This window comes from Typopeltis vanoorti, chromosome 1, assembly GCF_054136105.1.
Source record: "Typopeltis vanoorti isolate ZY-2024b chromosome 1, IOZ_Tvanoo_1.0, whole genome shotgun sequence".
Taxonomy (NCBI): Eukaryota; Metazoa; Arthropoda; class Arachnida; order Uropygi; family Thelyphonidae; genus Typopeltis; species Typopeltis vanoorti.
Genome location: NC_143549.1, coordinates 39,984,575 through 39,996,947, shown reverse-complemented (window position 1 = coordinate 39,996,947; position 12,373 = coordinate 39,984,575). Strand labels below are relative to the sequence as shown.

The 12,373-nt window shown below is 36.7% G+C and overlaps 1 protein-coding gene across 1 annotated transcript in view; it reads right to left on the bottom strand.

Moving 5' to 3' along the window:
• Nucleotides 1–12,373, bottom strand: part of stan (Protocadherin-like wing polarity protein stan) — a 777,611-nt gene that overhangs the window by 77,087 nt on the left and 688,151 nt on the right. Inside the window, exon 25 of the mRNA XM_090397383.1 lies at nucleotides 4,070–4,208. Within this exon, the coding sequence (XP_090253509.1) occupies nucleotides 4,070–4,208 (139 nt within the window). The remainder of the gene's footprint in view (nucleotides 1–4,069; nucleotides 4,209–12,373) is intronic.

The window sequence follows — 12,373 nt, the reverse complement described above, 5'->3', positions numbered from 1 at the left end:
TAGATATACAAGAAAATGAAACAATGCTTAGAATTTCAGAAAAGATAGCCATAGAATGCTACAAAAACTCAATAAATGTCCATTGGCCCTATATAATCTCAGAGTTGGAAGTTCCATAACATAAAAAGTAGGTCATGACTCTGACCAATAGGAAACAACACAGATACATCAAAGACAGAAACACCAAACTGGCATGACATAACCTCCACTTCCCCCATGGCTCTGAAGACAACGCACTGTCAAAACAGCTCACACCCCATTACTCCTACAACATGATCTTATCCCATCATATCCTTTTTATTTTCATTTTATTTCACTTTTTATTTTCACCTCCCTCCCAAAGTATTCTCTGCCCACCTTTAATAATATAAAAAGCTCACATACCCTTTGCCTCACAAATAATTCTCCCATATCTCTCTACCCCCACATTTCCCTCCCTTCCTTTCAATTATACTTCTTTCCTTTTAACAGCAGATGAATGTATATTGCCACATGCAGCGATGCTGCTGAATAAGAAAACAGCCAGCGACATCCAACAAAGGTATATCCAAATTACTCCTGCTATATATTCTTCATATAAATATATGTCTATATAAAACATCAGTAATTCCTTAAAATCCGAGTAAAAAGCCAATGACATTATAAAAGGGGCACTCCTAAACAAAAATAGGCTAAATAGGCATAAAAATAATATTTTCTTAGAGAAGTAACATGGGAATTTTCCCAGAAATAATACCTATTATTATTATTTCTGTGTGCAGTAGGCCATATGTGGCCTGATCAGAACCTTATAAAAGAGAATCATAACTTATTTGCTTCTGCATCTCGATGTCCTCATTACTGCCATAATCCATTAAGATGTTCTTACGGTTTTAGCAATGTGACCCCTAAATGTCAAGTCACTGTCCACCATAATTTCCACACACTAATTTCTTTCAACTCTTTCAAAATTTCTCCATTAATTGAAGGAAAGAGTACTATAAAATCAGAGATAATAAAGGTGATATGAAAACTGAAGATAAATATATTCTAGCTGTTTGAAATAATTACATTGGAAGACTGCTCTCTCACCCCTCATGATCCCCAGGATTTGAAGGAGACAAATTAATTGTGGAAAGGGTACACAGGTGGATAACAAAGATGGCTTCAGGACTTTACAGTGTTAGTTATGAGGATCGGCTGAGGGAATGTGGACTGCAAAGTTTGGTAGATAGAAGAAGGAGAGGTAATATGACTGAGACTTAAAATGTTGAGAGGTTGTTACAGTGTTGACACTGGGGAGTTCTTTCGCTTGGTTGAACAGCAAGAAGGAGTGATGACTAGGGGCCATCCCTGGAAGTTACGAAAGGAAGCTGTGAGCAAGAGGGTGAGGAGTGGTTTCTTTGCATGGAGGGTGGTTGAACCATAGAATGCATTGGCAGATAGAGTGGTGAAAGCAAGAACAGCCAATGAGTTCAAGGAGTGGTATGACAGACTTTGTGTTTCCTAGGAAGGCCATCCTGCGATGAGTCTTTTGACTCCATGGAGGCCTGAATAATAATAACAATAATAATAATAATTGTATATAGTGCATCCCTTGTTGAATTGGATTTAAACAGTATTGATGCGAACACAGATTGATAAGAAAATAACTATTTATTAACTTAAAAGCTAATATTTCACTGGTATTATATCCAGCATCTTCAGAGCAAACAAACAAAGTCTGTTACAAATGTGAGACAACCACAATTCAGGTTAACAGTGGGGCTGTATAAGTAATTGCAGCATGCAACACAAGACTAAAGTCCTAATACAGTGCCATCTAAGTTAAAAAAAAAAACGGTAGTCCAAAGTTTTGAAAAAAATATAGTAGTCCAAAGTTTTGGAAAAAATAAAATTAAAATAAATAAATATTAATTTGGTCTTAGAATGACTGTCTCCCAAATCTTTGATAGATTTATACGGCCATACTTGTTAAGGTTTGGAGTATGTTTTAAGGTTTCTGTTGATTCTAGGAACAATCTCTGACTTGTAGAAGCGTCTGTGCAGTACTTTTGTTTTTTTTTTCAATTGATCTTGTGTGTTGGGGTATCCAAAGCATGGTCTGCCAGACCAGACTTGACATAGAGAAAGTGCTGGATATATTTTTTGTGTTCACTGAGGTGGATGTCCACAGTTCTTCCTGTCTTTGTCCATAGTAGGCTCGATGACAAGAACAGGCACTTCATAGACTCCTGGATGTGATAAAGGAGTGAATCTGTCCTTAGGTGAACAGATGAGAGTTGCCAATTTCACATAAGGTTTAAATACGGTGCACAGCTGGTGTTTGTTAAGCACCCTAGATCGATTTTCAGATGTGTCTTTAATGTATGGAATGGTGATAGTTTTGTTGTAATCTTCTGTGGAAGATAGTGGGGGGAGGGGATTTCTGGGTGGCATTTTGTATTTAATCTATCTTATGGGGATTATAGCCATTGGTTAGAAAGGTGTGGTGCAGGTGAGAAAGTTCAGCAGTGAGAGCAATGTTACTGGAACAGATTGCTCTAGCTCTATGGGTTAGTGTTTTTAAGATACCACATTGTTGAGAAGGGTGATGGTGTGACTGTTTGTGTAAATATCTCCCTGTATGTGTGGGTTTTCTATAAACTGAAAATACCAATTTTCAATTTATAGAAAATTCCATCTCCAGTTTTGTCCTTGCATACAGGAGTGCTCACTGGATTTTAAATATGTTTCCTGCTGAGAAACAAGCAAAAAAGTTTGTGTTTCTGCAGCAGGTGCTTAATTTTGTAGATATTCTGGCAAAAACCCACGTTTATATTTCTATAAACGTGGGTTTTGGGCAGTATGAATGACATGTGTCCATCTCTGGAAAAATATCCAATACATCATCAGATATGTCAGGATCAATGGGTAAGTTCATCTTTTCTGCACAGTTCATCAATCCAACTACTGGATGCTAGTTGATTACAGAGCTTCTCGAATCACCCACTTTATAATTTCACATATATCCTTTTCTTAAACCATTACCTTACGATCACTCTTACCAGCAGTTTGATACTTCATTAACAATCACATCATGTGAAGATATCAAATCCAACACTCTAAAACCTTAAATGGCTTCCAAGATGTTTAAGATAGTTATCTCTCAAAAATTCAACAAATTAACTTTCCTTGTGCCCATACACCATCTCCTCCTTCAATCCACATTCCTATAATTAAAATCTCCCATTATGATCACCTTCATTTTACATGCCCAACCAATTTGCCTGAACATTTCACAATCAGTACTCTTAATTCCCTGTCCTATAGCAACATCCTACTGGATATACTATTATCTTAATTTCATATTTTCAATTTTCCACTCTAAATGAACAAGATTCCTTTACTACCATTAACAATACTCCAATAAAAATTCTATATCCTTCCATTTATATTCCTGAAAGCACATTGTCTTCAGATAACTAAGTTTAGCCTACTCCAATTATCTCTGAGAATATTGACTCAATGCAACAATCTCAGTTCAGTAATGAAATACATGTGAGTTGGCAAATTGAAAATAATTATATATATATATATATATATATATATATATATATATTTTTTTAAGAATAAATTTTAAATGACTAAACCAAGATAAAATATTAAATTTTAATGATAATAATACAACTAGTTTCAGCCTTCCTCAGGTATCCACTAAAGGTAGAACACAGTAATAAAAAATCGAAGTTACAAAAAAAAAAAATGCAATACATAATCGACACAAAAACGTTGTATTTTTCGTTGTATATATATATATATATAATTTTTGTTTAATAAGTTAGGAAATTATTGACCTTTTATAGTTATCATATATTAGCTACTTATGTGGTGCCTTTTAGAATTGTCTCTTAATGTTTAATTACCATTCTTGATTTTGTACTGACAATGCCTATGATACTTAGGTGAAAATTCTATGCTAATAAAGTTATTTACATGAGTTTTCCTCTGGTTTCATAATTCATTTTAAACTGAGTTCACTTATTTCCAATATTCGTTACAATTAGTACACATATATAATATAACAATAATGTTCTTTTATTTCATTTACCTCTTTATCTGTAACATCCATTAATACAGCAAAACTTGTGAGATGATCACATGAACAATTAATATAAGGTTGTCTGCCATTTGTCTGGTAGCTGGTACCTAGCACATGACATCCTTTGGAAGACCATTTCCCCCTCTCACTGTAATAAATAAGAATTAGCCAATTTTTATTGCCTTTTTATCAAAATAATAACATTACTATTTAAATGAAATGCTAATATTCAAATTTAGATCAGTTTACTTAAATGCTCAACATTAACACAGATAATAAGCATTATTATAATTTGTGTTAATATTGATAATATGTTCATGTATCATATTTTATACTCTGATCTAATCTTATTTATAAAAATTTAATTCACTTGAAATTCTAATTCAAATATTGATATTTTAAATATGTTACTCAAAATGGTAAGAAATAAGAGCTATTTTAAAAAAGTGACTTTGTCTAAAAAGATAAAAAAAATGATTAACACATGTTATCATCATTCATAACTTCAAAACTGTCTTGAGTAATGCTCAATAAATAAGAAATTTTGTTAACTTTTGGACGGTTTTTGATTTCTTTAGTTAGAACAATATTCTTGTTGGATTGTTGATCATGAAATTTAATGTTCATAAGAATGATGATGATGATGATGTCAGCCTATTGCATCCCACTGCTAGGTAAGACCCCTCTCAAATTTCTTTACTCTTCTCTCTCTCTCTTACACACACACCTTCCGTATCCATTTATTTTCCTGCAGTTCCTATTATCTCATTTCTCACCTCATCTTCTAAATCTCTTGCTCTGTCTGGTTCATCATTCATTTTAGCCAGTCCAGTTTCATTTTTAAGTATTTGGTTTTTTAAATAACATCAAAAAATTTTGTGACCTGCCTAATGTCTGAATTTTTTATTTTGTTCTGTTGATTCCCAAAACACTTCTCTTCATTATTTATTAGCATACTCTAAGTCCCCCCCCCCACCCAAGGATCAAGTCTGGACACTGTATGCCATGAGAAATATAATGGAGGTCAACAGCTTCCTTTTAAGAGGATTGGGTACATTATCCAATAGCCCAATTTTCAGTAATTACTCCATACTTTGGTTATGCTGGACTATATTCTTAGGTCTCTTGTCTATTTGTTGAAGAATATCATCTCTCCTAGATGAATATACTCTGGTACATTGCGAGTTCAACCAGTTTGTTTGTTATACAGATGTTTATCATACCCATCAATTCAGTGGAAGGATTAAAATGATAGCAATATCATTTAAAAAAAAGTGAAAGCCAGTATCAATGAGTGCTTAGTTTCTCTCCTAAGATATTGATACTGTTGTTAGTCCAGTCAAGTTTTCTGAACATAAGTTCAAGTTTTAAAAATAGTCATCGTTTTTTTACAACAGTAAAAAAATGACTATTGTGTCATATTGCTTAACATCTTATGAAAGAAGTCTTCCTTCCTTTTTGTGCAAACAGCTGCTTGATTATTGCTACAAACAGCTTTTGATAAGAGTGTGTGACTGCTATTACTAAAATTTTTGACTATTTTCATTGAATTTTTCTTCAGGATGTCAAGGCTTGTATAATGGCAGTCATTTGTTTTTTTCCTTGTTATTGTCTCCATAGGCAGCCACTGCTTTTAAGGATTTTACTATGCAATATTCCTGTGCCATATACGTTCATGTGTTATAAAAACCAATAGCAAGAAAATGTGTATGCAGGTTGGGTTATAAAGTATGGGTGTGCTGAGTGGATGGGGGTGTGAGGCCAAATTAGGAAGTAAGCTTATATTTGAGGACAGGATCACATGGCTATGAAGAAACAAAAAGGAAAGCCATTAACAGAGAGAACTGGAAGGACATAGTGCTGCAATCTTTCATTGAGGAAGCTACATGAAGAAGAAGAAGCAGCAGCTTATATTCCTGTCAGATAGTAAAGATACTCAGGTAGCAAAGGTTCTCCTTCATAATTAGTATGCAAGAGATAATTGTATTCTCTTGCCCAACAATAACTTTGTTATTGTTGGGCAAGATATAATTATATCTTGCCCAACAATAACAATAATAATAAAAAAAAATAAATGAAGCAGAATATAAGTTTTAGAGTCCTCAAAACTTATATTCTGCTTCATTTATTATTATGAATAATAACAAATAACAGTAAAATACAACTTACTATTACTATAATGTAAGAATTTATGTATACCAAATCCCAGCCTAGTCCCATCATAATTTTCATGGCACTAAATCTGCAAATGGTGCTAAATCTCCATAGATTCATTCATGTCACTGGAGAAACTATTCTCTTAGCCTTTCTTGTATAGTGAGACCTGTGGAGTTTCCATAAATAAACATTCACATGTTTGCACAGTAAAATATAATATTTATTTTACAAATATTTCATTTTACATATTGTAAGGCATTATTGGTGAGCGTGAAGAACAATGGAAAAGAATTTGAACAATAAAACAGTACAGTGCATGTGTCAAATTTGAATTCCTCTATACAAGTAGTTGCAAGTTTGTTAAAACTATTGGACTGAAATGATAAATTTAATTAATTATTATATAATCTTTTTTATGCAATCGATTTACACAATAGCCTTTCATATCTATACATAGATCTATGTAAAGTTTTGTGTTTTCCCACTGGATCCTATGGTTTGCATTTTCAATTCCATGCTGAGCCTAGCATGTACTTGTCCTCTGTCTTTGCCTTCTGTCTACCAAACTCTGAAGTCTGCATGTTTTTTTAAGTGTTTTTTTTTAAATGGTGTATAGTGTGAATTCTTTTGTAAATTGTGCTGCATTTTTTTCTCAGTAATACAAATATTATTTAGTGGTTCTGCATTTGGAGTTTGGTTGTTATATGTTGTGAAATTTTTGGGTTATCGAGAAGGTGAGGTCACAGTCAGCAGCATTTGCGGTGATAGGAGAGAATGATGAGCAGGAGACGAGCAGTGTGATAGGAGAGAATGACGTGCGAAGTATGAATGAGAAAATAACAGTTGGGAGTGTGGAAGGCATGAATTACTGTGAAGTTTTGATTGATATGGAGATGGCTTTGATTGGGTAAATGAATATCAAGTAAGAGTGACTAACTTGCAGAGATGGATAGATAAGCTGAAAAAGGAGGTGGAATGTGTTGTGAATGAGATGAGAAGTATGAAAGATCAGATTAGGAGAATGGAAGAGATGTATGCAAGGTGAATCAGAGCAGGAGTGAAAGAAAGTTTTAGGAATGATAGAAGAGGAGAGAATAGAAGGAGTAGGAGAGAAGGAATGAGAGAGAGGTTTGGGAATGATAGAAGAGAAGAGTATAGAAGCAGTAGCAGAGAGAGAATGAGAGAAAGGTTTGACAATGATAGAAGAGGAGAGTATAGAAACAGTAGAAGAGAAGGAATGAGAGAGAGGTTTGGGAATGATAGAAGATGAGAGAATGGGAACAGTAGAAGAGAGGGAATGAGAGAGAGAGAGAGAGAGAGGTTTGGGAATGATAGAAGAGGAGAGAATGGGAACAGTAAAAGAGAGGGAATGATAAGAGGTGTAATGTATGGTGACTCAATGATCTGTGGTGTGCAAGATAGGATGAGTGAGGAGTGTTTGCCTGGAGGAATGATAGAAGGTGTGGCTATAGCAATTAAGAGGGATGAAAGCATGGATGAGATGGACCACGTGGTTAGCCTAGTGGCTTTGCGCTTCGCAACCATATGCCTGGGGAAGGAGTGTCCCAGGTTCGATTCCCGTTGTAGACGTGAGGAATTTGAGGATCTTTCTCAGGCATAGCCAAGTTAGCCGGTCTTGGGCGCGGTCAGAGGTTTTTTCCGCCAGTTTATCTGGCGTTTTTCATCCCACAAACAGGCAAACCGGCCCGTGAACATACGCCTCTACAGTCAAAAATATATCCCCCCCAGTGGCAGACCAGGCGATGGGTCACAGGTCGGTTGGGAGTAGTACTAACAAGAAGTCGCATCTAAGTAACACGCAGACCCTGCATAGGAAGCGGGAATAATGCGTAGAAGAAGAAGAAGAAAGCATGGATGAGATGATTGTGATAGTAGGAACAAATGACTTGAGAGGTAATGTCAATTGGGCAGCGAGAGATATGAGATTCTTGCTTGAGGTAGTACAAAAGATGCAGAGAGGAAATATAGTGTGCATGTTGCCTAGGTATGATAGTGACAAGCTGAGCAGAAGAGCAGTAACATTGAATAACATAATAGCTAGAATGTGTCATGGAGGGGATTTGAGGACAGAGAGAAATTGTATGCAAGACCACTTGCATTTGAATGAGGAAGGACATAGGCATCTAGAGAGATTGCTGTTCTGAACGAATCAGTGTGTCAATGCAGGGAAACTAGAATGCCCAAGGTGGATGGTAGCAGGGGTGGCCTCTTGTGGGAAAGGGCACTTGGGAGAAGGGGGGGGGACAACATTAGGTAACGCTGAGCCCAGTGGAGTCTAGAGGGGATAATGCTGGACATATAGAAATATAGATATATAGAAATACAGGTGAAGAACATATATAGATAGAAATATAGAGATATAGAAAGCATTTTTATGCTTTATACTAATGCCACAATTATCCTGAATAAAGGAGAGGAATTGGTGGCACTGATACCATCAGCCTGGCCAAAGATTATTGTGATCACTGAGACGTGGTTGACAGAAGAGGATATAATAACAGGAAAAGAAGTAGCAGGGTACAGTATTTTTCGGCAGGATAGAAAGGGAAAGCGTTGTGGTGGTGTACTGCTTATGGTAAGTGATGACTAATGTCCTCTTAGAGTAGAGGCTTTGGAAGGCAATGACACTAATGATTTTGAAAACATATAGTGTGAGGTAGAGATAGGCAAGATGCAATATTTAGTAGGGTGGTCACCAGGAGATATTTAGACAGCTGAGCTTGGCAAGTGCAAGAAGAAGAAAAATGATCGTTATGGGAGATTTTAACTACAGCAATATAAACTGGGGAGAGGTTCCATTACCTTATTGCATGCAGCAATAAGGTAATGGAATTTCTAGAATTCTTGAGGGAAAAATGTATTAGGCAACATGTAGTAGAGGGAACAAGAGGTTTAAGAGTTTTGGATTTGGTCATAGCATCAAAAGAGTTGATAATAACTGAGATGACATCTCTCCCACCAGTTGGAGAGAGTGACCATGTGGTTTTGACTTGGATGATGAATAGACATGCAGGAGTATCAAAGAGACGAGAACATATGTGGAATTAAAAGGCAGGTGATTATAATAGTCTTCGACATCAACTTGGGGAAGTTTCCTGGAGGGAGGAATTGGAAGGCTGGGATATCATTAGTGCTTGGAAAATTGTAAAGGAATATTTGTTAGCAGCAATAGTAAGCTGTATTCCACAAGTGAAGAAGAGGACACAATTTGGTGTAAAGTAGATGACAAACAGGCACTGCATGTGAAAAAGATGCTATGCAATAGATATAAGGAGACAGGTGAAGAACAGATGCATGAAGAATATAAGACACAAGCCAGGAGAGTGAGTAGTATGGTAAGGAAGGCAAAACTAGAATATGAGAAGAGATTGGCCCTAAGATCCAAAGAAAATCAAGGGCTAATTTTTTAGCTATGCGGCCAGTAGAAAGAGAAATGATTGTGGAAGAATGACATCGTGGGTTAAAATGGGAATAGAGTGACGGATGCAGAGGACATAGTGGAATTGTTCAATGAACACTTTATTGGTGTATTTCATTCTGGGGGAGTATATTTCAATACTAGAGGGATAGGGCAGGTTTGAAGTTTAGAGGTGCAGGAGGAGAACGTGTTCCAAATACTGAGTACTCTGGATGTCAGTAAAGCTGTGGGACTGAACGGTATTTCACCACGAGTTTTGAGATAATGTGCTGAAGAACTGACAGCTCCTTTGACCTGGCTTTTCAACGAAAGTCTGGCTTTCGTTGAAAAGCCAGGTCAAACTTCCATTCCCTGGACACCTGGGGTAAGGTGCCCAGGGAATGGAAGGAAGGTAAGATAGTGCCATTGCATAAGGGCGGTAGCAGACTGGAAATGTCTAATTATAAGCCAGTTTGTGTGTAATCAGTAGTTGTTAAGATCTTGGAGAAATTAGTTAGGGACCGTATAAAATATTGAGCAGATGAGGGTAATGTTATCTGTCAGAGTCAACATGGATTTGTGAGGGGCGTTCCTGTTTTAGCAATATGCTAGCCTTTTATAATAAAGTTACAAGAGCAGTAGATGAGGGAAAGGCATATACTGCCATTTTCTTGGATTTAGCGAAGGCATTTGAGAAGGTGGCAGATTATAAGTCGATATTTAAGTTGCAGCACATGGGTTTGGATGTCAGAGTCAACTGGATACAGGATTGGCTGTATGATAGGTATCAGAGAGTTGGGTATGGTGAGGGAGTTTCCAGGAGGCAGAGGGTTACAAGTGGGATCCTTGAGGGCTCAGTACTGGGACCTATATTGTTTGACCTTTATATCAATGACATTGTCAATGGATTGCAAGGGGATATTCAGTTGTTTGTGGATGATGTGAAGCTGGGAAGGGTTATTAGTAATAGTGCAGATGTGGTAGTCCTGCAAGAGGATTTGAATAAGCTAGACAAATGGGAAACGAATTAGGATATCGGTTTAATGCAGCAAAATTTAAGATCTCGAGGTTCGGGACACATCAAATTGATGCTGCATACTCTATTGGATGAGCTACACTGGAGGAAGTAGGGGAGACAATAGATCTTGGGTTGATGATTGATAGAAACCTGAAATTCAAGGGACATATTGCAAAGGTGGTGAAGGTAACACAGAGGATTGCTGCAATAATGAGAAGGATGCTGACCTGCAGAGATAAAAGAGTTATCATTCCATTGTATAAGACCCTGATCAGACCATTGTTCTCAGATTTATTGCCCAGGATTTGAAGGGGGTAAATTAACTGTGGAAAGGGTACAGGGGTGGATAACAAAGACAGTTTCAGGACTGTAGAATGTTAGTTATGAGGATTGGCTGAGGGGAATATGGACTGCAGAGTTTGGTGGATAGAAGGAGAGGTGATATGATTAAGACTTTTTAAACTGTTGAGAGGTGGTTCCTGGGGAATTCTTTTACTTGGCTGAACAACGGGAAGGAGTGATGACAAGGGACCATTCCTGGAAGTTACGAAAGGAAACTGTGAGCAAGAGGACGAGAAGTGGTTTCTTTGCATGGAGGGTGGTTGAACCGTGCAATGCATTGCCTGATAGAGTGGTGACGGCGAGAACGGTCAATGAGTTTAAGGAGTTGGTATGATAGACTTTGTGTTTCCTCCCACGATGAGTCCTGATAGACTTGTGTTTCCTAGGAAGGACCTCCCATGATGAGTCTTTTGACTCCTTGGAGGCCTAAATAATAATAATAATAATCAACATTGTACATCATTTTTGTTATCCATCTCTACACCATCTCCAAGGTTACTTCATACCCTTTAAAGCTCAGTAACCAGATCTGAGCACAGGAATACAGATGTGGTCTGATCAAACATTTATACAATGGGATCAGCAAAACTTTCATTTCTTGTGGTCAATGTTCTGCTCAACATTATTACTGCCATTCTCTGAGATGTCTTCGCAACCTTTGCAGTATGTTCTCGGACCTTCAAATCTCTATCCACAATAACCCCAAGATCTCTTGCTACCTCTACTTCTTCCAGTATAACTCCATCAAGTGAATATGAAGTATTCCATTTGTGGATCCCAAAACCTCTTGAAGAGCCAAAACATCAGCATTATTACTAATAACCCTCCCAAGGTTCACATAATCTGCAAACAAATGAACAACTCCCTATAGTCCTGTGACAATATCATTGACAAAAAAAGTCTGAAATGGCAATGGTCCTAGGACTGAATCCTCTGTAACTCCACTTGTAACCTTTCTACTCCCCCATATACAACACTTTGATATCTATCACAGAGCCAATCACCAATTTAATCCATTAACCTGATATTCAAACCCGGATGCAACTTAAAAGTGAACTTCTCAAGTGGAACCATGTCAAATGCCTTCTGGAAAAAAAAAAAAAATCCAAAAAAAGACAGCATATACCTTACCTTCATTCGCTGCTCTTGTTACTCTATTGTAAAAGGTAACCCAATTACTAAAACAAGAGTGCCCTTTAAAGTAGTTTGTAAAGTAATTTGCCCTGTAAAGTAATTTGTTAAAGTAGATTCCTACTACTTTAGCGTATGTCCTTCTGTCTCTTCTTGTTATTAATGTCTTTATCAGTGTTCTGGGTTCATTAGATTTTTTTTGTCTGTCTATTTTATCTTTTGTATTCATCTCCCACACCACATTTCA